The sequence below is a fragment of the Lepidochelys kempii genome, chromosome 7 (genome assembly GCF_965140285.1).
Source record: "Lepidochelys kempii isolate rLepKem1 chromosome 7, rLepKem1.hap1, whole genome shotgun sequence".
Classification (NCBI taxonomy): Eukaryota; Metazoa; Chordata; order Testudines; family Cheloniidae; genus Lepidochelys; species Lepidochelys kempii.
In genome coordinates this window covers 62,351,855-62,378,380 of record NC_136386.1, presented here as the reverse complement: position 1 = coordinate 62,378,380, position 26,526 = coordinate 62,351,855, and the positions used below count along the sequence as shown (strand labels likewise).

The 26,526-nt window shown below is 46.1% G+C and overlaps 1 protein-coding gene across 1 annotated transcript; it reads left to right on the top strand.

Moving 5' to 3' along the window:
• The first annotated feature begins 1,193 nt into the window (after window positions 1-1,193).
• On the top strand, window positions 1,194-21,523 carry DUSP29 (dual specificity phosphatase 29). Its single transcript, XM_073354902.2, has 3 exons — window positions 1,194-1,403; window positions 13,950-14,170; window positions 19,243-21,523. Exons 1-3 carry the CDS (start codon window positions 1,228-1,230, stop codon window positions 19,488-19,490), a joined length of 645 nt encoding a protein of 214 aa, XP_073211003.1. The 5' UTR covers window positions 1,194-1,227; the 3' UTR covers window positions 19,491-21,523.
• Window positions 21,524-26,526: the final 5,003 nt, after the last annotated feature.

Genomic DNA, 26,526 nt, shown 5'->3' with positions numbered 1-26,526 from the left:
TTGCTAGGTATAATTAAACCCAGTGGAAACTAGAGCGGGGCTGTTGTGTTGTAGGCAGACTGCTGGGATCGGAGCGCTGAACCGGGATTGCACAGCATACAGACACTCAGGATTCTACACTTTCATCTGCTGGCTGTAGGTGTCTGGGCTGTCAGCCACAGCAGCAAAGCAGTTAGGGCATCCAGGGTTACAGGCAGGCAATGACACAACCCCTCGCTGGTCTGGGTCGCACCCCACAACAGGGCGGTCTATGACCGCAGATGAGAATTAACGCACCTCTTTAGCTGAAGATTGCTCCCTTTGTTTAGTACGCAGCCTTTCCGAGCATGCAGGTGGCAATTACGCTTGCACTCCTGGCTGAAGAGCAGGTTCAGCTGGTCACACCGGCTATTAGTGCCCTGCAGGAACCGGGCAAACTAGCAAGTCTGGAAACAGTCATTTAAATGTTCAGTATGGAGAGCTGTGTTAAAAGTTTGAAAGAGTAAAACAAGGGCACCCCAAGGCCAGCCTTAGGGACAAACTCAGCCACTCTCTGATTTGCCGTATGTTAGATAAAGGTGCAGCCTGTGGAGACTAATGACTAACAACCTGGAGTCCAAGTCTTACCAGAAGGGACCATTGTGATCATTTAGTTTGACCTCCAGAGAGGCCATAGAACTTCCTCGAATGGATTCCCGTGTGAACTAGGAATCCATAGGGCAGATCGTTTAGAAAAATGTCCCATATTGATTTTAAAATGTCATCTGATGGAGAAAATTCCCTTCAACTGGATCTTTGGGGGCCTGAGGGTGCGGTTTTCAGAAACACTTGAGGTCAGCTGAACTGTAACCCTTGACTTTCCTGGGCACAAACTACCGAGGGGAGCAGAGTTGGGCCAATGCTGAGCGCTTTGGAAATTCCCACCCTTTATTTGACTTCACTGCGAGCAAGTTTATCCAATGAGCTACTTCTAATTCCTCTCTCAAGAGAGCCAGCAGCACAAACAAATTCCAGTCATGGGGCTGCATCTGTCAGAGAGGTGTCTATCCATTTATACACAGCTCCAAATCCAGGCACACTGGTTATGTTGCTCTCAGTGTCACAAAGGAGCGGGGTGGGGGGGAAGGGGCTTAACCAGAGTGGACCCAGTGGCTTTGACACTTCTCCCAGCTTTCTATTCTTTTTATGATTGCATTTTAGTTACTGTCATTCCAAGTATACAACGCCATATAATCCCCTGGGGACAAGATGTCTTCAGCAAGTTTGAACATCATGAAGAGAAGTGCCTACACAGCAATCAAAGTGGACCCTGATGGAGACTACTATACCCCCGGCACATTTGAACTGGAGCGGCTCTTCTGGAAAGGCAGCCCAAAGTATACTCATGTCAACGAAGTCTGGCCTAATCTCTACATAGGAGATGAGTAAGTGATAAATGCAACCCACCAATGGAGCCACAGGGGTTCCTATCCCCACACTCTGTTAGCCAGCACACAAGCCATTGCTGGCAGCCCAAACCAGTGCTCAGTATAGGAATAAGGAAGCCTCAGCTCTTCTCAGGATACACAAAAGCAAAGATTTCCCCTTCTAGTTTTCAAGCACCACAGCCCAGAGAAAAGGTTTTCATAGCCATGTAGGCATCTCTTCTTACCAAAGATTGCAGTAATGGCGTAGTAGTGACAGTAGGACAGGCTGCAGCATTTGGGGATAGTCATGTACTATTTTAAGATGGTTAATTTCAAGGAGTAATTTGTAATTTATTACCAAGTGACAGTCCCCTGGTCATGTTGAGTGAAGGGCACAGGTTGAGTGCACAGAACCATGGGTGAGCCTGAAATGGAATTGTTGGAAGTGATTGAAGAGTCTTCCCAAAAGCTGGAAACATTTCAGTGTTGGTAAGTCAGAGCCTGGCTGGGGGAGTATGTCAAGGAGGAAGAGGGGGGCTCTCGTGCATTAAAACGGTCCAGGCTTTAAACAAATTTGTCCTTATTCATAGGGCTAGGCTACTTTGAACTCATTCTCTGCTGCAGGGCGCATCTCGCTGCTGTTAGCAAATGAATGTGAAAGCACAGGATTAATCTGGAAGTGGCTATAATATACTGTTAAACAGAACCAACTCCATACGCAGACAATCAAACCTGTCTGCAGAGCAGGAGAACTTTTCTTAACCCTTAGGCACTATTGGTCGAATTCCCATTTTCCCCCTACTCCCTTCCCTAATGGGATTTTATTTTACATCATTACTAAAGGCACAATCTGCAACCCCACCGACTCCAAAGTATACATAATATTTTTAAAAGGTCCCCAAAATTCATCTGCTGCCAGATTATAAAAGTGGAAAGATAAACAGCTTTTTAAAAAAGTTATTCTAGTTCCAATATTGTTGACCAATTAATTCTGTGGCACCAGAGGCAACAGAAAGACCCACATGAGAGATCTGGGCTATAAGCATCCAGGGGCTAACACTTTACAGAAGAAAAATCTTTTTTTCCAAGTGTGGTGATAGTCTGGCCAACAAGCTCAGGGACAAGTGGGGGTAGGGGGGTGGGAAGAAGCGATTATTTGTTTCTTGCTAGATCTTTTTTAACCCAAGGTTCAGCAAAAGCAGAATGGACTCCGTTAAATTCACCTGGCATTTGCTTTCCCTTTCCTTGTTTAAAATTATTGGAATTATTTTTAACGTAATAGGTGGAAGTATTCTCCACTTATCTTTGAGATGAGGCTTCAACTCTGCCCCTTTGAGCTGGTGCAGAGAGGCCCAAGTGGCCAATCAGAACAAGGCTTTGAACATTCAGGGACCCTAGACACAGGCCACCATCTACCAACCGTTATTTTTCCAATGACAGTTGTTTCTGTAATTCTGCCTGGTTACACCTCTAATTTGAACGTCTATAAGACAAATGCTAAGAATAAAGCACTTGTCCACTGGAGCAATTAATCAGGGAAACAAAAGAGAAGCCCCGCTACCTCCTATGAGAATATTCAGAGACACATTGTTCACTTAGCTGGGGTTGGCTGTTGAGAAAGGATCTTTTGGGGGGCAGAGCACACTAACTCTTAAGAAAATGGGGCGAGCTTTTAAGAATAGGTGGAAAAGGGTCACATGATGGTAGCACTGCAGGTAAAAGCCATCGGGTCAAAAGAGCTTGCTAGCCCATCCCTGAAGCAGGGCTTCACAATGAGACATTTTCTCCACCCTATTAGAGGCAGGGAAAGAAAGCCAAATGAGAAGGAGAGATGACTGGGGATCAGGGGGATAGGAAAGAAATAAGGGAGGGATGGAAACAGATGATGACCAGCTTTACTAGGCTGATGACCCACAAAAAATTAATTCTTTAGCTAGCGCTCCAGGTCACATAGGGCCCAGCCTCCAGTCCCCAAGGGACGATGAACTGGTCACCAGGAAAGACTCTGGCCCCATTACTGGGACAAGGTGGTAGTTAAGCATTTAATTCTAAGCAGATGAAGTCCAGGATAATGGGGCCATAATAATCCACGTATACACAACTCCACATGCTGGCACTTTGGCAGTGCTGCTCTCAGTGTCAAAATAGGGGTGCCTCTTTATTAGAGTGGAACTGGTTTGCTTTGACACTTCACCCAGCTTTATGTTCTCTTTTAGTTATTTTCATGTCCTAAGCATGCAACACAAGATAAGCCCCTTGGGACAAGATGACCTTATTTGTGACCAACAGCTTCCGCCCTCAACTCAACAGTGTGCCTCTTTTTAGGGCCTGGTTGAAGCACTGGGCACCAAATAGCTACTGTGGAAAAGGCAACAGATGTCACGTTCATTTTGCATCCTTATCAACCAGGCTAAATTAAGGGTTGCCCTTAGAAGAATTTAGTGGCATGCTCATTGCAAATCAAGTGTACACACACATACAGAGTTTATCTTCAGAGCCTCCACATCTGGGCCTCATTCCTGCCTTCTGCATTTACGAGGTTAGTAGTGACTGCTTATGGAAATGCCAATTAATTATCCTGACTACATAACCACAGCATTATTCTAATGCAACGCAGGCTATCATGGAGCCCTGTGAGGCCACTCATTCCTTTTGTTACAGGACTCCGCTGCAGCTGTTTCCCAGGGGCAATCAAATCCTCATGAGGCCCGTCAGGCCCAGAATAATCAAAGCCTCAAATTTAACATCCTGTGTTCAGTTCCAGTTGAAGTTTTCCTCCGGCAAGTTCTAAAGACTTTTAAGACCAGACCCTGGAGACAATAGGAGCCTCCCAGTGACAGGAACAGAAACAGGCTTTTGGTTTATCCATGACCAGGATTAGTAACATGTAGATCATCTTCAATAGGATAGGGAACTGCTTTGTTTTGTTTCCTTCTTTTAACACTGTTTGATGTGCACTGTTTGATGTGAGGCAGATGTCTTCTTCAGGTGGCCTGGTTGGCTGATCCCCAGCCATAGGGTACAACCAAGCAAAACTGATGCTCAGAGGGAAACCCAGCTCCTAGTGCAGAGCCAGAAAGTAGAGATGGTAGCTGCCAAATTACCCATCACGATGGCTGTGATTCTGGGTTAAATCCAAAACTTAAAAAGGCCGTTTTCTGGAACCAAAGTACCATTCACAAGATTTCAACTAAAGATGATGGTGGTCTCCTAAAAGCTTGGCATCATCTGACCTCATCCCTAGCTCTGATTAGGTCTCAAATCTGAATCCTAGCCAGAACCTAATCTATATCTGAACACTGTCTCATTGGCCTCTCTCTACCAAAAAGAGAAACTAATCAAGAGAGCCCTCCCTACATAATGCATTTTAAGACTAACTTCCAGCTGCAAAGCAGAGCCAAACTCCAGTAGAAAGGAAGCCTTCTCTATAGTTCAGCTGGTAGAGCTGACAACCATGCTTGCTACGAGGGGTATGGTTTGAGAACTGACTAAGGCAATTAAGTTTGCAGGTAGCACACGCAGAGAGATCATCTAGAAGATAGGGAACTGTGCTAATTAAGCACACACTGAGTGTTTAGCCACCCATTGATTGACTCCCTCCCCTTTCTGGAGGATTTTGTCTGGCAAAGTGATGTCTTTGGCTCAGTCAAAATGGCTACATTTGAAGAGAAATGCCATTTGGATTAGTTCAGAGGAAATCAGATGGGAATTGGTTCAGTGCAATGGACAGTTACATCACACTGTTTAGAACATATGAACTCTTAGGACATCCACTGGTATTAATCACATCAAAATAGAAACATTCCAGGTGTATTGTTAGTTACCCAGGAGGTAGAAATATGTACACAGAATGGAGAGGGGTGTGGGATCATTTTATTTTAAAAAGAAAGAGACATGGTGGAAGGTTTCACTGTAATATTAGCATTGTCATTTACCAGTCCTAGTGGAGGCTTTATGAGCCGGAAGGTAAATATGTAACTCCATACAAAAAAATCTCTCAGGAACAAAAAGCGATGGTATGGACTTTAGCTTTAAATGCCAAGATACAAGCAGCATTGGCAGTTTACACTGCCAGTCCTCCTCACAAATCATTTTGGTCTGCAGCTGATTTGCAACAGTTGAAGCAATAAGGAAGAGTGTCAAAGTCCAAAATTAATTGTCTGTGTCAAACATTTTCCAAAACTCTTATGCTTTTGATGTGGGGAAGGTGAAGAGGAGGTTCCTTGCCTATCACAGCATCCACAAAACGTCAGTCAGCGGATTTGCTTTGGGGACTGGATTGCTCAGTGAATCCTGGCTTTCCCCACTCAGCAACTCATGAGTTCCTCTGGTTGTGAAGAACTTGCTAGCTAGTTTGCAGAGGGAAAAAAATTTGCTCTGATTCATGCATCTGTGAAGACTAGGCAATGCCTTGTTGGGGACAAATGCTACATTATCTCTACTTAAGCTTCAGCCAGCAGTGCTTCTGTAGATGCAGGGGAAGTTGCGGAAACTTTAGGCCCAGTATTAGTGGAGATTGTCAACACCTGCCTTAGCAATGGCAGGTTGCAGACCACTCTTAAGGAAACTGTCTATATTCAGGAATTCCTCATTTGACACTGAACATCTGGCAAATTAGTGCCCTGCCCCTAGCCTTCCCTTGGTGGTTAAAAATACTTGAAAATTTATGAAGAGACAATTCCTTCCACAATATCTCATTGCCTCAGATTTTCTTAACCCTTGTCAATCCAAGTATTAACTTGAGTATGATACAAACTAAGAAAGCAGCTGTTTGTGTTGCTCAATGATCTCCCTCAAGTATTGCATAAAAGATGAGTGTCCATAATGATATTAGATACACCAGCCACTGAGTCAGATAGCACTGACTATGAAATTCTGTTGACTTACCTGGGGGCTATAGGAGGAGTAGATAGTGTTGCTCTATGCATTTCTTGTTGAACGATCTCAGAGGGTAGACTTGCTTTGCTTCCTGCTGGGCACTCAGAGGTTTTCACAGGGCTCCATCTTGTCCCTCCCCATTTAACACGTGTGTGAGGCCATTGGGAGGGTTAACAGAGAAGCATGGGTGGTGATGTCTTCAATATGTGGATGACACCCAGCTTGTGTTTCTGTCTCCTCTGACCAGATGGCGTGGTTGAGCATCTCCCCCAGTGTCTGGCTGAGACTAAAGCATGAATGAAGGCTGAGTTATTGGTGCTCATGAGAGAGGTGCCAATGAGAGAGGTGGCGATGGTGGGTTGGGGTAAACTATAGAAAGGGAAGGACAGTATCATTTTATTTTGCTATAAGGGTTAGCTAACTGTTGCTGGGATGAAATAGAATTTGTAGCAGTAGTGGTCTTTTTGCTATGAACTTTCATTTGAAATGAAGACCACAGGCTTGGATGGGCACCATCTTTTTGTCCTTGTATAAATCTTAAAGAAATAAGTACTATTCTTCAAGGAAATGGCTGCACTTAGTTATATTTTTGATTGGGCCTTTTCCCCTCAACTCAGTACTAGGCAACATGTTCTGAGGTGTGCATATAATCTAAAGTAAAAAGGGATTTCATCTTCTATTTCCCACATATGAGGGTCATTCCCATCTCAAGTATTCCTCTCCCCCGTCACAGAACTTTACAAACACACTGGTGGGTCCATCTGCCTCATGTTCCACTGTAGAGGCCCTGGTTTTGTAAAGAGTTGAGCCCCTGCTTAAAGGCTTTGCTGCATAAGGATGGACTTAAGCACATGCTTGACTTTGGGATGTGCTTAAGTGCTTTGCTGAATCAAGGCCACTGTACCCAGTATATCTCTTGTTATTAAAAGGCCTGGTGGGTTTTTACTCAGGGACCCAAACTTTCCTCCATGCCTCCCTTCCCAGATTGAGATGTACTGTCATTTTCCTAATTATTTCCCAATACAGTACTTCACCTTCCCTGCTCTGAAGTGCATTCAAGGCAGACATTGAAGATCATAATGGCTTATGCCATGTAAAAAGAAATCAAGCGCTAAAACACAGATGGCCCAGAAGAGTAAAATGAAAGCAACTGGAGGATGTCAAATGCTGATAGTTTCACCTACACCGGGCATTTAGAGCGAACTTTTCCTGGCATTGTGGTTTTATGTTCAATTATTACCAGAGAAATAGAAATATCTATCACATTTACAAGGCAATAGCATCACGTAGGGAGGGAGTAAGACAGAAACTCTTAGCTGGACTATTAAACTCAGGTGGTGAGCTAATTGCAAGAGGGAGAACATCTGTGTCATGTGCTAGCTCAAAACAAATTAAGGATTGAATTATAAACCCTTGAACAAGGTTTATAATTCACACTAACAGCCTTTGTGTGGCCCTAGCTCACTAGCTGTCTTACCCATTTGGCTGCTGGTAGGTATTCTTATTTTACATCCTCTTTGCTTTCATCTAAAATGCTATTACCACAGTAGTGGTGTAAGAAGTAAATGGAAGAAAAGGAAACACATACATCTTGTGATATACCCAAGAGTTCTAATGATATTAAAGCACAAAGGAGGTAAACTATGAACTGAGATTTTCACAAGTGACTCATGATTGTGGGTGCTTCTATTGGTACATCTACACCAAAGTTTTGGGTTGTGCTGTAAATCAACCTGTTTGCCAATTATCTTGAGTTAATTGAGATGCTTGTAAATTCTAGTGTTGGCACTGCACAAAGGTTTGTTTCTGGTCATGGTTGTATGAGCTACGGCTGGGAACAATATTTGCATTCAGAAACGTGCATGAGCTTCTACATCAGAATTTGCAATCATGTTAGTTACCTCAAGATCATTGACAATCAAGTCACTTCAACTAAAGCAAGACCAAAACCTATTACGTTTATTTATTATTTGTAGAACCTAGGAGCCCCAGTTACTGACCAGGACCCTATTGTACTAGGTGCTATATAAAGAGAAAAAGGATGGTTTCTGCCCCAAACAGCTTAGAAACTAAGTATAAGAAAAGAGACCACAGATAGACAGGCTGCCGGTAAGCTGAGACCACTGCCGATCATGCTGAGCAATAATGTCTCATTGTTTCCTTGCATGCCCCCATCTGTCTACCTGTTGTAAAGATTTTTTTTGTAGGTAACATGGAAAAGGAAAGTTTGAGGGATTTTGAAGGATAGGCCCATTATTTAGATATTCAACTGGAAGCACCTGAAAAGGGTCTAGGGTTGCCAATTTTGGTTGGATGTATTCCTGGAGGTTTCATCACATGACAATCGTTAGTTAGAAATTGATCTTTAATTCCTGGAGACTCCAGGGCAATCCTAGAGGATTGGCAACCCTACAAGGGCCTGATTATCAAAGGGCTAATCTGCAGCACTTTCTGAAAATTCTTTATAATATCTCAAGTTGGGCACTCAAAATCACTGGTCACTTTTGAAAATCTTGGTCTGAGGACCTGATCCTTTGTTACTATGAATGGCAAAACTTCAGTTTAAGCCAATAGGAGCAGGTTATAAATACAGAACCTCTTGCTAGCAGAGGGAAGAAGTCCTGTTAAGGACCTAACAGAGCTTAGTTACTGGAAAGGAAAATCACGCCATTTAAGCTTGCTGGAGCTCTCTAAAGAGGAAAGCAAAAAACAGCATATGAGGTGGAAGCAGCAGCTGTGGAGTGATTTAATCCTTTATATTTTTCACAAAGATAGTGTGCTCAATGCTGTACAGAACAAAGGCACAAAATCCTGGCCCCGCAGAATACGCAACGTACTAGAAATCGTAGGAAAAGTTCCTGGTGTAAGCCTTCTACAGAAATGACAACAACCCTTTCAGACAGAGGCAGCCAAACCCATATTGAGGCATCTAAATACATAGTCTTACCTGCAGAGGTGCAGAGAGCTCACAACTGGCTCTGCAGGTGCGCAGCACCACTGAAAGTCAGGGCATTTATTATGACACCAGTTCAGTAAAGTGTATGCTTAAATTTCACTGAAGTCAGTGCAACCTAAGCACATTCTTAAGTGCTTTGCTAAACTGGCATCTTAATGCCCCAAAATGGATCTGAATGCTTAACTCTGAGCACTCACGTTTGAAAGTTTTCTAGTTTTAGCAGCTAAAGAAGGAAGGGTTTGATCTGGGCCCATGTTAAACAATGGGTTATGGGACAGGCACCAGTGGGAATAAATGGCCTTTTCTGTGGTAACCTTGCCTGCAAAAGGTCAGTTCTGAACTCGAACAGGTCCACAGAACAGCACTCAATACAGCAGAGTTTGAAGCAGTTGACCTGAGAAGCTAAGCTAAGAGGAAGGCAAGGATGACAGACAATTTAACATCAGCCTGCATGAAGCACTAAAGAGAACATGATAGAGAATAATCCTTCATTGGCAGGATGATGGTCTAGACAGAGCTCAGAATGTCTCTTCTGTATCTTATATCTATGATTAATTCAGAACAGAAGAGGGACTCACAATTATAACAGATTTTGTTTATCACACTGTAAGCATTTGTAAGGTTTAAGACGGATCAGTTACTCCTCTTTATCCAATCCCAACTGACAGAATGACTACATGAATAAATACATACCCAATATGCCTCTGCTAATATAAGGGGTTAGTCCAAACTGATCAAGAAAAATTATACTAAAACTTCAGGACATAAGATAGTCAAGAGCAGGCATCAGGAAGGAACTCCATCCTCCACCCCTGGCCTCAAAATACGCTTTCCCACAACGCCTGGGGCAAAAAGGAAAGGCAAAGAGGAGTGTTTTCCACTGAAACTTCAGGTATAGTCTGTTGCCAGGATACTGCAGTCAGTATACCAGTGGGCTGCTCCAATAGCATAGACCCCCCCATGTCCCTAACCCTAAAGAGCCCTGGGAGGTTTAATTTGGGTACTGTAAGGAGAGGTAGAATGGAAGTGACTATGCAGATACAAAAATACCATGCTAATATGGGAGTGACTATGGTAAACCCTGTGGTAACCCTTGGGTTTGCCCAGAACACACTAAATGGTTTTCAAAGCCTGAGCAGACTCTGACTTAGCTGAGCGCTGACGCAGTTAATAAAAAAGCACTGTGCCTTCTCTCTGACAAATGAGACTCCCGTGTGCTCACTAAACATTCCAGCCACTGAACACATAAATGCGAGATCTCAGAACCATGCAACACGTTATAATCAAAGCTCTCTCTTGGTATAGTGTCTGCGTCTAAGTTGGTTGCAGTGTTGTTGTAACTGTGGTGGTCCCAGGATAGGAGTTGCAAAAGCTTTTGAGCTACGTAGATCTCTTCTTCAGGTCCTTTTAGCTCAAAAGCCTGCCTCTCTCACCAGCACAAGTTGGTTCTCTGAAAGATATTACCTCACCCACCTTGTCTAATTTGCATTTAAGGCATTAATTTCTGACAGTCTCCTGAGAACCCAGTCAAGGAAACAGGGAAATTACACCCCAGATGAATGTTGCAGTGTCAAATGCAGGGGTGATTTTAACCCCTTTTGCGCCCCTGATCGGCGGCTCTGCCGGGTCCCTACCAACAGGGCCGCCAATGGGAGGGGGGGGGGCACAAAAGGAGCAGCGACGACCCGGCAGGGCCGCCGATGGGGGGGCGCAAAAAGCTTTAACATCGCTGCCACTTTTGCCCACCCCCCTGACTGCTGACGGGGGTGGGGGAGAGACACAAAAGAAGTAGCTGCCCCAGGGCCGCGATTTAAAAGGGCCTTTTAAATTGCCGCTGAAGCCCCAGGCAGTGCGGGCCAGGGAGCGCAGATGGATGGGCTGGGATACGCTGACCCCCAGTCCTGCCCCTTCTGCCCGAGGCCCTGCCCCTTCTGGGGGGGCCAGAGCGGCCCCATACCCGGTAAGAGCTGCATTTTACTTTCACCCCTGCATGTGACCTATTGTTTGGCATTGTCTCTGTTTAGAACAGCAACAATGTACATTGTTTAATTCAACTGCTATTTATTCGATTGAGCTGCATTTGCAGAATCCAAATTTGAACTTACTTTTCATGGACAGTTAATCTTTATTTTCCCATTGACCCTGACTACAATATGGCCCTACTTGCTATTAAGCAAGGATTCCACTTGCAGGACTTCTAACTGAGCACAGATCTATGAACTGAAAGCATCATTTTCCCATATTTGTTGGGCCAAGTCTGAAGAATGGAAAACAGATTTTTTTTTCCCCATAAGGGTTGCAGGGGGGAACCACCACAAAACCAAACCTGAAAGCAGAATCCGTGTTTCACCTCAAGCATGGCAGATTCAACAGAGTAGGATACGTCACCTGCCTTGACCTTCTCCCCAGGAAATTATTTCATCTGTTTTTAAAGCATCAATCTTTTCGATAGTATTGTAACAGAGTTACTCTGTGCTTGCTAGGACTGTATGTGGGGCACATCTACATGCAGCCCCTAACGAGGGGGGCTCTAAAGTTGTATGCATAACTGATTTCTCAGTCCACTGGCAATTCTGAAAAAAAAATTACCATCTTGGGTTCATCCAAAAACAAATCATTTTTGAAATTTTCAGCAAATCAAGTAGTCAGAAAAAACACTGATTTGGGTCAAATGAAACATTTTGTTCAACATCTGCTGAAATGTTTTGATTCTGAGTGTTTTAAATGTTTTTAAATTTATAAAAATAAAACTGAAGTAAATTTTGAAAGTCATTTTGAATCAAAAAAACGTGGAACAGTTAGTATAGAAATGAAATGTTCAGATTTGTTTGGAATTATTTTTAGTTTTTATTTTCTGCTGAATCAGTTTGACATATTCTACACAAAGCCACAAAATGTTTCAGTCAACCCAAATCCGCATTTTTCCCCCAAAAAATTCACCTGAAAAACTTCACCCAGTTCTGTGGCTCCTCCCAGAAAGGAAGGACCCGGCCATCTCGGGAAGTAGCTCTGAGAGGAAGTTCAGGGGGTGAGCATACTTCCTGCCTAGGGGAGTAGGTGAAAGTGTGTTTGAGCACTACGGGCAGCAGAGGGCTGCACTGACTCTGGGCTCTCCTCCAATAACAATGCTGGGTCTCTATTGTTCAGTGAGCTCGTGGCTGTGTAATTGTTCTGGGGACTCTGCTAGATTGTGCTAACCCACCAAAACAAAGATCCCATGGTAACACAACAGTAGAAACTGACCCCACTGTCTTACCTTGTATAAAACACACAGCTTATTAGACATAGCCGCTAAACAATGCTCTTGTGTGGAAGCAAGAGCTACGTGCCTTGATACAGCAGCAGCAGCTCTTCTGCATCCCTCAAGGAATTCTCAACCACACTTGTGTGTGCTCAGGTACAGCGGAGTACAATTAGAATTTCCTTTTTGTATCTGCTGGCCAACAGGGTTAGGAAGAAAGGATAAAGGATTCATATTAAGAACATAAGAACAGCCACACTGTGTCCTTACAATCCTTACAGGGCTCATCTGTTTGCTGGGTGTTTGTACAGCACCTAGCACAGTGGGGCCCTGATCCATGACTAGGGCTCCTAGGCATGAGGGCACATTAATAATAATAAATAACAATAGGCTGTTCTTATCAACAGGTTTGCTGAAGGTTGGACTGCCACTTTCCTGTCCTTAGCACATCCGGGTGCCTGAGCATGGAAAGGGAAGCATTAGCTTTGCACTTCCTGACCACTTTAAGATGCTTGAATATTTTCAGTTTCATTCCCCCCACCCACCCAATAGATTCCCCCTCACCCCAGGAGCCAATTCCTCTTCACTCCAGAGGAGGAAGAGGACAGGGAGTAGCACTATCCCCTTTTACTTCTCTAAAGCAGTTACAGCTCTAAATCAGTGGCTGATATGTGATCTCTGAGTATAGTGCTTTTGTCTTGAGACACCTTAACATGATCCGTTAGTACATGGCAGCAAGGAGGAGGCTGACAGGGCTTCTAGACCCTTTGGACACATGAGCATGAACAAGTTTTTTCCTCTAAGTGTAGAAGGGAAAAATCTGGGTGGTTGCATTTCTTTCAGAGGTAGTAAGAGCCATGTGAACCTTAGCTGAATTTAATCCTCATTTGTAACTGACTTTTTGATTAGTCCTGTAATATTAAATGAAGGGAGAGAATGTGTCAGATGGTTAAAGCCAGGGAGTGGGAGGAAGGATTCATGGATTCTATTTCTAGCTCTGCTGCTCACTCAGTTTGTGACCTTGGACAAGTCAACTTAACCTCTCTGTAGCTCAAGTTTCCCATCTGTAAAATGGGTAGAACCAATAACGGCTCACAGCATATGGCTGCTAGGCAGCTCAGTTTGTTTGTGACATCCTGGGATGAAAGGTATTGTGTAAAGGCAAAAAGAAAAGGAGTACTTGTGGCACCTTAGAGACTAACCAATTTATCTGAGCATCCAATGAAGTGAGCTGTAGCTCACGAAAGCTTATGCTCAAATAAATTGGTTAGTCTCTAAGATGCCACAAGTACTCCTTTTCTTTTTGCGGACACAGACTAACATGGCTGCTACTCTGAAACCTGTGTAAAGGCAGGGGATCAGACTGCTTCTTTGAAGTATCATCAGTGTCGTTGTGGTTTATGACTTGCAAAATAAGAGAAATATTTCTGAGCGGATGCAGCATGAGAGAGCTCCATTTACACATCTGACTGTGACATTTGTTTAACAGGAAAACTGCATTAGATCGCTACAGCCTTGAGAAAGCCGGCTTCACCCACATCCTCAATGCAGCCCACGGCCGGTGGAATGTGGACACAGGACCAGACTACTACAGTGACATAACCATTGAGTACCATGGGGTAGAAGCAGATGATCTCACCACCTTCAACCTCAGCCAGTTCTTTTATTCAGCTGCTGAATTCATTGAAGCTGCACTCCAAGATCAGAGAAGTAAGGAGGGGGCAGAGTACGGTCAGAAAGACCTCGTTTGCTACAGTTGATCTCAGTGCACATGAGTATTCATCAGAAGTAGCCAACTCCCAAGGGGTGAAACAGGCAGAGAAAGTCAAGGACCACCGGCAGAGGACAAACAAGCAATGGCTAATAATGGAGCTGGTCATTTCAGGGAAGTCAATGCTGTTATGGGGTTCAGGTCATCTCACAGCCACGTCAGCCATTCCAATCAATGGGATTTGATAGCAATCCAAATTACCTTCCGATGGGCCACTGTTAAGCAGCGATCTCCCTAGCATACAGGTGTCCCTAGCACAAGCAGCGCTCATTGTACAATCCTATGAAGCAAACAATCTCAGGAGGAAAGTCGTGAACTCAATGGGCCATGGAGCTCATCTGCCATTCCTAGAAGTGGTCCCTTTCCAGTAAGCTGTGAGGCCTATTAGCAGGGCATCTGCCCAGGCTGTACTTACCCTGCGAATGTAGGACTCCAGTCTCCAAGGCTGTCACTTCAACATTTCTTACACTAAAGCATTAGGTTTGCTATAGAGACATATAAAAGCACTTTAGTACTTTTGCCATCAGATCATCTCCAAGCTGTAACAGGGATTTATTTTTGTCATCTTCCAAGCCGTAGGAGACTGAAATCACTTTGACAGCACAGATCTGGAAACATTAGTTAAGCCTTTGTAATTTCCCAGCTTGATTACTACAATTCATTATTTGCTGACCTCCAGCAGTGTTCTAACTAAGGGTTTAAGCTGATGTGAAGCACCACAGCCGCGACCCCACACTGTCTTTCAGCATTTACTCCAGTTCTTATTAAAAAAAAAAAAAAAAAAAATCTCAACAGGGTGTGTTTTACCAGGAGCCAGCAAAGAAACTTAAGATCCTCCTGCTGACCTACAAAGCCTTTAATATCAGAGGGCCACATATACCAAGTTTCCAACCTTTTGTCAACTTGTGTTCTTGGCTGTTTAGATCAGCAGCTGCTGGTTACCTGGCATATCCCCAATAACCAGCCAGGTCTTAAGCTTTCAACAAGTACAGTCCTCAGCTACAGAATTTGCCCCTTGTTAAGGCAGAAAGACAATAAATCATCACTATTTTAAAATTGAAGTGTCATTAGCATTTCGTGCTGCTTGAAGATTTTATGTTCTTAGAAGGAAGAGAGGTCCGTAGGTGAAGGAAGCTACTTAAAATTGACAAGACTCCACCCAAGTCCTGCTTCTGGAAAGGGTGGGGAATAGTTAGATTTTCTGGGTGGCTGAAAGTGTCTGATCTCTAGCCTCACTTCTAATCACATTCCCAGAGAGGGACTTAGGCCTCAGGAGCTTGTCTACACAAACACGTAGTTTGTGGCAAGGTGGGGTGTGAATCTAGCTCACACTACCCTGCCACAGAATAACTAACTCCGTGCTCCCTGCTGTTGAGTTCATTAGAATGCTTCGCTCCAAGCTTCTTTAAAATGGGACTTGCTCAAAGTACTCTAAAGAACTTGTGCCAGCAAGGTGCACCCAAAAACCTAGTCCACGGCAGGCCGGTGAGGGTACAGTCACACCCCAAGTTGCCATGGAGAAAATGTTTTTGCAGACAAGCCCTTAATAGCCTTCATTTCTCCATCCTGCAGCCTTCTCTTCCCATTCCCGCAGCATAGCGTGAAAGACATGGTAAACACACAGAAGTCAAGAGAGAAAGACTGTTTCCAACAGCACTGCATTAAAGTGCTCAAGCAGGTCCTACATGGACCTGTTAGTGCACAGCACGCTAGTGTGCTTTAGAACTCAAAGCCCTGTCGTACACATTGCTGCTCCATATAGACAAGCCCTGGGAAGTCCAGCACATCCTCATGTGCTGATAAATGATCGGGGAGAGACTCAGAGCATTTCGCAAGGCTCAAGCTTCAAAGCTCCCGGTTACAAGGCTGTATCAAACACCTGTGAAGCCTTGAGGCTCAACCAAGCATTGATGCAGCAATGAAACAGAAGCCCGACTCGGAGAATGGAGTGATTCACTTATTAAAAATACTTCTGAATTCAAGAGTAACTAAATGTGTAATGCTGACACTTCTGTATGTAGCTGTTCTTCTGGCTGCTGCATTGGTAAGGTGTTTGAATAACAAGGACAGAGAGTTGTGTTTTGTTCTTACATGCACTAATGATGTAAAGATGACCATTGCCTGTAGTAGCCCTGGAGAAGAGAGGAGGACAAGAACGCAAAGAAACTCATGTTGGGAAACAAGGGGCTCTGAATACGTTACTCATACCACAGCCAAGTATGGCACCATTAAGCCTCACCTTCTTGTCCAGATGTGGATGGTCATTTTAGTGCATTCAGTCAAACATACACGTGCAATAGATTTAGGGCCTTTTTTTTTGCTGATACGGTGGTTTCAGAAGTATTGTAGTGGGCATTTTCCCCATTCAGATAGTGGGCTACAGAAGTAGGACATGTAAAGAGACAAGAGGCAGTTAGCCAAGCAGCACATACTTCTATCAGTGCAAGGGATCAGCCTTAAAGAAATCTTACGCAAGAGTGCATAACTTACAAACATACATACATACATACATACAAGTACAAGTACATAACTACCCTGTTTGATAAAGACCAGTCTCTGTTTAGCCACCTAGCATCGCAAGCTGCCACTTCTTTCACATGCTTAACTTAATTCCAGGCATCCTAGGAGTATAATAACCCAGTATGTTTGTCTGGTTAATGCCCTCCGGGTTCCTAACCCACACTTTGGAGTAAGTAGTAGAGGAAGGATGGTTCAGGGGCCAGGGCACTAGCTTGGGAAACCTAGGTTTGAGTCTTTGCTCTGCCACAGACTTGCCATGTGACCCTGGGCAAATCACTTAGTCTTTCTTTGTCCTGGCTCCCCCTCTGTATGATGGGGATAATAGCACTTCCTGACCTCCCAGAGGGGTTGGGAGGATAAGTAAGATTGTGAGGCATCCAGATACTACGGCCATACAAGGAGCTTAGCAAGATAGATTAGCACCCCAAAGCATTTGAACAGCAACACACAAGCAGGCATCACTTCACCGACCCACACACTGCACAATTGGGCCCTGCAGGACAGGGCAAATTCTCTTCTTTCTGGAAAGTCCTCTGAGATCTTCAATGTTCACACAGCAGACAGGTTCTCCATCCTTGCCATTTCTAAAGAGACATGCACACTTTTCTCCTTCCTTTATGTGACAAAAAATACAGGTTCTCCTCTTCCCACCGATGCCCAGAAAGTTCTTCTCTCTTTCCCAGCTAGCCAAGCAAAGCCTTGATCCCTCAGCCTTCCCCTCATGTCAGTCATTTACTCCACCATTCTGCTCCAGCCCATTTACAAACCGGAGGCCCGAGCAAAGAGTGAAGGGCTGAACAAATGGGTTTCATCAGTTTTCATCTGTTTCAAATATTCAGAGTAATGATAGAAGGGATTATCATTTTCTGTTATCAGTGAGGCTGGAAATCTGCCATGATGCCTCTACAACTATCTGCTGGGATTAGGATGCAAACTGTGACCATTAATCCCCTTGTGCTGGCAGTTCTTGATGTGTCCATGACACAGCAGTGCTGCTCCTGCCAGGAAATCATCCCCTTCACTCCCAGCATCAAGGAGTGAATTGCTAGGAGTCGTAGCCAGATGTAGTTGACAAAGTAAAAGTGCCTCTGGCCTTGCAATGGTGTTTGTGGTGTTATTTGACCATAGGAAGTTGTAGTAGACAGAGTTTCAGATGCTGCCTTTATCAGGATACACTGATAAAAAAACCCAAAAAACTCCATGGCAGCTAGTCTCAGAGCCCAGGGCTATGGACTTGGGCTCACACTACAGTGCTGCAACTAGTAGTGTAGACGTTCCTGCTAGGGCTGGAGCTCAGGCTCTGAGACCCACCCTCCTCACCAGGTTTCAGAGTCTGAGCAGGATCTCTCATGCCATACACAAGCCCGAGTCTGTTGACCCGGGCTCTGAGACTTGCTGCCAGGGGTTTTAAAACACGGTGTAGATGCACCCTCAATGGATCACCCTTTTCCTTCCAAGATGTAAAACTCCACCCCAGCTTTTCTCCTCCCAGGGCCTTGTAGCCCAGAAGCATTTCCATCAGTTCCTGCAGCACATGGAAGGGCCCAGTATCACTCACTCTCCTCCTCCGGCCCCTGGCTACTGCCAGTGGGGGAATCCCACTCTCATTCATGTGCCTTACAGCAGCGCCGAGAGGCTCTGGCAGAGACTGACACCTCATTGTGTGAGAGCTGCCTATACGCAGTAAGAGACAGCCCTGATCCCAAGAGCTAAAATCTAACCGGACAAGACAAACAGGGTGGGATGAAAGGAATTGTCATCCCGAGATGAGACACAGGGGGATAAAGTGATTCGTCCAAGATCACACCGGAAGTCTGAGGCAGAGCAGGCAACTGACTACTGAGTCATCCTTCCTCTCTGACCCCTGGTATTCACAGAACCAAGGACTGGAAGGGGCCTCAAGAGGTCATCTAGTCCCGTCCCCTGCACTCATAGCAGGACTAAGTATTATATTACTAAGTATTGGGAGTGAGCAACTGGACACATTCTTTTCACCCTCCTGGAGGGAATGAGTATCTGGTTCCTCAGCACCTCGCCGGCGCTGGTCCCCCGCCTCCTAATTCTGTTCCCGACCCAGAGAGCAAACACTCCTTGATTCAGCAGACTGAATGAAGCACAGTAAATCATGGATCTGTGGGAGCCCAATAAAGGGGAGGCTGCAGCTTGGCTTTGCTGGCTACCTACTGTCGCATTGCAGCCCATCCTGCCTGGCTGTAAATTGGCAATCCTTCAGTTGTTAAAGCATTAGGAGATCCAGATTTTACAATGGGACTCACTGGGTGACCACGGGCCAGTCACTTGATCTCTCTGTGCTTCAGAGTCCCTGCCTGTACAAGAGGATGGTATTTACCTGCCCTGCAGGGAGGCTGTACAGAGTACTCATGGCTGTGAAGCATTCAGATCTCTGGGCAGAAGGCCCTAGAGAAGGGGGAGTGTTTATTATTGGTAAATCTGAAAGCCTTCTCTGTATTTGCTCTCCTCACTCATGCAGACAAGATCTTGGTTCATTGTGCCATGGGACGCAGCCGATCCGCCACCTTGGTCTTGGCTTACCTGATGATTTACAAGAATATGACAGTGGTTGATGCTATTGAGCAAGTGCTGCAGCACCGATGCATCCTCCCAAACCGTGGCTTCCTGAAACAGCTGAGAGAACTGGACATAAAGCTGGCTCTGGAGAGGACAAACGCCAAGAACGGCATCCAAGTCAGTGGAGAGGAGCATGGCAAGGAGATATAGCATTCCTCATGCCCTGCAGTTACTGCTACCTGGAAAAACACCTAGCAAGAGGAAACTGGAGTTGGAAAACAATACTGTCAAAAGTCCTTTGTAAGAAGTCCAGAGGGAAGAATCAAAAGCATTTGAAATGCCTTAAAGGGAATCTAAGTTTGGAGATAGATAAATGGAGAGGGGAAGCAATCTCGTTAGGGAGTGTAACACAGAATCCCCTTGTTTTAGTGCTGTTCTTTAGGGCTATGCTGTACAGAAGAGAAAAAGGAGGGACTTGTGATGGAAGGCAGTGGCTCTATGAGAACCATAGGGGTGGTGTCCAGTATGTAAAGGATGGGGTAAGTGTGCAAGCCCATGAAATACGATTCAGGCCCAGCTGCTCCTGCTGCCCTATTACAATAAATGTTGAACAGCCGTTATTTTAATACCGTTTATGAGGGGCTAGTTTATCCCAAGGCAAACCCACATGTAAAGCCTAACACATTTACTTAAATATAACCACCCCATGGCACAACATACATTTATTATACATGTCACAAGGTGTAAACTGAATAAGGAAGCATGAGCCCAGCTTCACCTGTGTTGCCTTGGGTTAGCAGAACCTTTCCACATGGTCATGCACCTATGATAACTGCCAACTCAGCACTCACTAGCTTGTGAATCCATGCTGTAGGATCTAGAGAGAGGGAGAGGAGACCCAAACAGCCTTGCAAAGCCTGAGCCAGAACCTATAGCTGCAATCCTCCTTTAAACTAACTGGAGTGAGATACATGGGCAGTGGGTGAAGCTTCCTGTGGGAGAGGCTAGCTTCTTGTCCCGCCTCTTCCGCCTGTGGCCCGACCCACACTCCACCCTGTTCGGCCACTCTACTGCTGCCCGCTACATCTCTCCTCACTCCCCCACCCGCTGCGAGACACCCTTCCCCCACGAACTTCCCCACACACCACTCTCTGAATCCCTCCTCATCCCCACCACCTGCTGCCTCCTCACCCCCCAACCCGCAGCCAGTCACCTCCTCAGTCCACCATACACCATGTCCCTGCTCATCTCCTGCCCGCCATGATACCCCCCACCCACCGCTGCTCACCTCCCCACTCCACCACCCTCTGCAAGACCCCTCCTGCCCACTGCATCTCTCCTCACCCCCTGCTTGCTCACTCCACCGTATCCCTCCTGATCCCCTGCCCGCCGACACTCACCTCATTTCACCACCCGCCATGAGACCCACCTGCCCAATCATCGTTCGCCTCCTCACTCCACTGCATCCCTCCTCGTCCCCCAGCCCACTGCCACTCACCTCCTCACTCCCTCACCCGCTGCAAGAGCCCCTGCCTGCTGTGTCCCTCCTCACCCTCCGCCAGTTGCCTCCTCACTCTCCGACCTGCTGCTGCTTGCCTCCTCACTCCATCACCCACCACGAGACCCCTCCCACCCACTGCTGCTCGCCTCCTCACTCCCTCACCCACCGCAAGACCCAGCCTGCAATGTTCCTCCTCACCCCACACCGCTTGCCTTCTCACTCCACCGCCCACCACGAGAAATCCCGCCCCCACTGCATCCCTCCTCACCCTCCACCCCTATGGGGGAGGGAGGCAGAAAGCAGCTGGGACCTCAGGGGGGGGAGATGGAGGAGGAGGAGAGGAAGAAGACTCACCAGGCAGCAGCAGCAGCAGCAGGTGGGGGCCTCGGGGAAGATATGAGGCCACCACAGCCCAGGTGTCCAGCAGCAGGTCACTGGCGGCTGCACCAGGGGAGGCTTAGCCTCCCCTGGCCTGTTATACCCGCCGCCCATGGCGGGGTGGGAAAAAAAAGAGACTTTGGGTTTAGCTCCCTGTACCTAAGCACGGGCTCCCTTCAGAGCCCCAAAATCCTAAAGCCAGTCCTGCTGGAAATGAACCAGCGCTGTAACACACAGTGCCTACTGCAGTTCCATCTATTGAGGCTGTTATTCTTTGACAAGGCCAAAAGCAGGCATTTATGGGAAGGGTCAGAGATATGATTTGTATCTAATCTGGAGAAAATAAAATTCACTTTGTTTGCCATTCCCAGTCTGCTTCTTTGAAGAATGACCAGTTTTTACTCTGTTCCCACCTTCCCTGCTACTACCACGTCCCTGTCTTGTTTGATTTGTCAGAATACAGTTGACTATAATCACTGAGAACAGTTTGGGGGCTGGCCCAGAGGGGGTGTCATGCACCGAACACTCTCTAAGCAATGGGGTGCAAGTCACCTGGAAAACGTAGCTATGCTCCAGCATCCTAAGGCTTGAATCTATTCTTTGAACATGCAGTACCGAACTCCAGCAGGATACAGTTTGGTTTGGTAAACCGATTCTGAGCAGCTGTTTGACACTCATAAGGCCTCTTACCTGTCAGCTTTCTTTCAATTGCTATTGGGGAGCTAAATTCCAGAACAGCACTATAAACGGGAACATTCAAGATGACATCAGACCTTGCAAACTTCTCAACAGGTAGCTACTGTGAACAGCGGCCAAGGCCTTTGCCCATTGCTACAGCTCCCCCGCTGTAGAAAACGTGATAACATGAAGAGCAGGAGATTCATCGTAACTGAGTTTGGGAAGCCAATGAAGCATCACAAGCTCCCCCCACTGCTGCATAATCAGTGCCACCAGGCCATCCCTCTTCCAACTTCTTTACCAGTTACTGCAAGGTCCTTTTTCCTTCCCCCATCTCTTCTCCCCAGCCCCTCATCCCCCCAGTTATGGCAGTGCTGGGGACACATTCCCTCTGTTTGGATCTCTGTGTTCTCCTCCACCTCTATGCTAGTCCACATAGGTTCCTGTACCACGTTCATCACCGCAGCATCTGATGTTTGGGCAGAGGAGTGTTGTGTTCTAGATTTTCTTTGTTTCAATATACACGTGCAGTTTGTAATATGTTTAGGGTAGAGGAGGCAAGATCAAAGCAATACATTCCGCACTGAGAGTGGAAGGCAGCAAGGTTTGGGAAGGCCCTTTGCTCCTGCAGGAGCTCATTCCACAGTCTCAGCCCAGCCCCTGAGAAGCTCTGTCTCCTTTATCCTTATTGTAGAAGGTTCTACTTTGCCAGAGAAGTTACTCCGCGGTTCCTGCAGTCCCCTTCATTACCTCTCTTCCTCACCAGTTTCTGCATCACTGAGCACCTGATTCTCTCCTCCAGCCCTCATTCCATTACTCTAGCACCGGACACCTGTTTCCCCTGCCCCTAGGGAAGTTGCATTGTCTGATGAAATAACCACAGGGCAGAAGCCAGGAACCTCTGAGTTCTATCCCCAGCTCTGCCACTGGCACAGACTGTGACCTCTTGGACACATCACCAGCCAGGGTGCACGGATGGGCTGGAGGAGAAGAAAGGGTGCCAGGAGACTGCAGCAGTCATTGGGCTGGCTGTGCAGGGGAGAGGGGACATGGATGATGCCAGCCAGGAAGGAGGAACCAAGAGAGGCATTTCTGGGCAGGCCTGGGAATTTGGTCTCCCCAACCCCAGCTCCCTCAGCCTTCTGAGAGGTGTAATCATACTCTTAACTTCTCTGCCTGTTTTCCCCTTTTATTCACTGGGGGATAACATCTACTTCACAAGGTGCTTGAACATTAATGTCTGCACAGCACTTTAAACAATGGGCAGGGAACTGCCTTGGGTACCATTAACTAGTCCTCCTCCCTCTTAACTACTGCAGTACGAGGCACCCATTTCTCCATCACTGGGCACCTCTCTTTACCCCTCCATTAACCCCCGACCCCATGAACTCAGCTCTAGTGTATACTATATTCAGGGCCCCATACCCCAGGTAACCCTCCCATTTCCCGCTGACGGAAGCTGTTCGTCAGGATGATGCTTTGGAGAACTAGTAGGGACAGTCCCGCCTGCCCATGGAAGGCACACAGCCCCATGTGTTAGAGCAGCATGAAGCCTCCTGTCTGACTCGCCAGTGCGGCTGGATGCCACGCCAGCACCAATAACTAAAATCCCTCTTCCACCTACAGCTTGCTAGGAACCTTTGCTTCTCCCTCCGGGATGAGGACCTGGCCACGCTGGTCCCTGCAGGATTCCTGTCATTCACTATATCAGGACATGAGAGCTAGAACAGCACTCGGGCTCCAGCTGGTATAAAATGTGGCAGCCATCACCTTCATGGCTTAGGCCACTGTGAATGTATCTAGCCTGTGACCCAGTTCCTCCTCGGTCCCCCAGACAGCTGCAGCTCTCAGTTTAGAGCCTCGGTCATAATCATCAAAGTCAGGACTGGATCGGCACGCACCTATGTTACACACTGCATTGCCAGCCATTTGCCACCAGGACAGTCAGGGACAATGCAGCTCATAAAGCCCAGCATGAAGTATGCCAGAACCAAGGTCAAAGCATTCCCAAGCGGATCTGGCTGTAGAAGGAACTTCTGGAGGACAGGAGATGACTTCAGAGTCTAAAAGCCTTAGGAATAATGTTGCAATCGCTTCCTCTTTAATAACACTTTTCCTCCATAACTGATAGTCACAACTTCAAACCGCCTCCTGTTCCAATCGTCCACTCCCACCCAAATTCCTACCCCAGCAGAGCTTTCTATAAGAAGGAGCCAGAGACTTCATGAAGTACACCAGGGACGTTACCGTTCCCAATCTATTTTACATGGAACGTGTTCAGATGTTACAGTGATGGGCAACAGCACAAACCCCAAAAACAGATCAATTAAATCACACAGAAAGTGAGTGCTGGAGGGTTTCCTGACCTGGAAGCTGCTGGGCAGCTAGTCAGCCAGCCAGCCAGCCATCTCATTTGTGCCACCTCCTGGCTTCTCTGCGTCTACTTTCTTCACATGAGAAGCTCCAGCGGAGCAGCATGCAGAGGTCACACAGATGAAGTGGGTCACGCTCTCATTCTGCACAGCAGCTTTTGGAACAGGGCACAAAAAAGAAAACAAAATAAAAACCAACAGCAACAAAACCACCACACATACAACATCTCCTGAGCAGGTCAGGAAAGCAGCAAAAAATAGGAAATACAAATACTGCCAAAATTACACACAGCGCATCTCTTGTATGTTTGCACCATCTAGTTTTAACAGGCTCTTGCTAAATGTTCGAAAGGTCCAAATGTCAGAAGGCTCGCTTCTAATGAGTTTAAAGGTTCTGTCTACCACACATGATTGACTGGGATACAAGACAACGAACCAAGTTAGGAGAGAAAGACGTCTCCTTATTGCTATGGGCTTTGTTCTTCTGGAGCAGCACTTGAAACAAATTTAACTGCTCAAACAATATACATTCTTTCTCTTGAGCAAACTGCTATTTCCTTTGGGCTGCTAAGGAGTGGTTTATGCTTAACATTATAAACAACCATGCTTCAAATAAAAGCAGTTTTAATGAGGTTCTGCATGTCTGCTTTTTTAAAGAGAAAAACACACTGAAGAGAGACAGTGTACGTTAACCTGAGGATGGAAAATAAAACATTTACAAACCACCATATTGTTTTCATTATCCACGACGGAGCTGTTGCTATGCTCTCAGTTATAACTGTTTATATTCACGAACAAGGAGCTGGGCTTGGGCCACACTACAAAACATTACTATGCTCAAACATGGCTTCCAACAATTCTGTTAACTGACACAGAAGGTGCCAATCTGCTCTGCCCACACAATGCTGAATAGGGTTTGGTCACCTAATACTAGCACTGGGAACTATGTTCAGAGATGAACATTTGCAGCTGAAGGTTTGCAGCATGGACCAGACCTTGATGTTTTTCCACCTAGTCAAGACAAAAGACTAAAACAAACCACATTACTTCCATACCTTATTGACACCCTCAAAGGGACACAATCAACACCCTCTCCTCAGGAGTTTGCTCGTCTAACTCAAGATCTCAGTTAGAGAAAGGCTCATCTTCATGGCCCAGAGAAATAACTGCCTCACAGCACAGGAAACCAGAGCATTTTCTTCTTTTGTACCAGGTGAACCACAAATAAGGGTACTGCAGGGAGGCTGTGGAATCGAAGCAGGGAGAGTGACTGAAAGTGGGACACAGCATCTCAAGTGGATGGGGCAGATTCTGTCTTTGAAGGCGGTGAGAAGCTGCTCTGTTGGGGAAGTCTCAGAGGAAAGGCAGAGCCATATCACATTCCTGAGGAGCTTGGTCTTGAACTGAGTTCGTGTAAGTACCGCTCATGGACTTTACAAACTGACTGTTGCTAAGTGTGTTTCAAAGATGAATTTTCGGATGCCTTTTACCTGCTCTTTGTGGGGCTTGAGTATCTCTAATGCGAGATGGTGAGAAAGGAATTCCTGTTTCTTCATTCTCCTGGAGCAGGAGGGCAGCCACCATCCACCCCCCTGCAACACCCATGCCACAACAGAGGCTGGTGCCACCAGTCATGTAGTGTACATATTTTGCCACTCCAAACCTCAGAAAAAAAATTCTGGGTCTAAAGCATTCACAAAGGCTTTGTACAGGAGATACTTTACCCTCCCTCCCTCCCAAAGACCTTCCAGGCCAATCCCTCAGTGTGCAACTCCCTTTCAACTGGGGCAATGAATTAATTTGGGACAGCTGACCCAGCCCTAGTATCCTGACCATCTTTGTATTTAAAGCACGCAACTGTAGACTTTCCTCTCTTCTGAGGAAGAGTTAAACTCTTCTTCTTGCCGATAAGGCCTATACATCCCATCACACTTTTATGGGTCCTCGCGTCAACCATGCAGACAGATGGAATGCATCATCGTCCTCACTTCACTCTGGTAGGTGGCAGCCAGTGAGGAAAACTCATCCTCCCCTAGCCAGGGTACCAGCTGTTTCAGTTCCTGTCCTTGGCCCGTTCAGTGGCTGTCCTAACTAGAAGTGGATTTGTAGCTGGTTTGTTAAGTAGGTCCTTTATTGTGAAAAACAGACTGGAAATTATATTACAGCAAAGCTCTCTTGGGTCTGAGGGACAAGCGAGTGTCTGTCTGCACAAGTCTCACTGGAAGGAAAGAGCAGATGAAAAATTCCATTTCCTGTGACCTGTTTGCTACTGACGGGGATCGATTGGGTTTGTGAGTAGTGACTTCCACCAAGGATA

What these genes read in the sequence shown, in the direction of transcription:
- DUSP29 (XM_073354902.2), top strand. Translation starts at nt 1,228, where the DNA reads ATGTCTTCAGCAAGTTTGAACATCATGAAGAGAAGTGCCTACACAGCA. An exon ending in AATCTCTACATAGGAGATGA is followed by an intron (nt 1,404 to 13,949) that starts GTAAGTGATAAA and finishes TTTGTTTAACAG; the next exon opens with GAAAACTGCATTAGATCGCT. An exon ending in TGCACTCCAAGATCAGAGAA is followed by an intron (nt 14,171 to 19,242) that starts GTAAGGAGGGGG and finishes TCACTCATGCAG; the next exon opens with ACAAGATCTTGGTTCATTGT.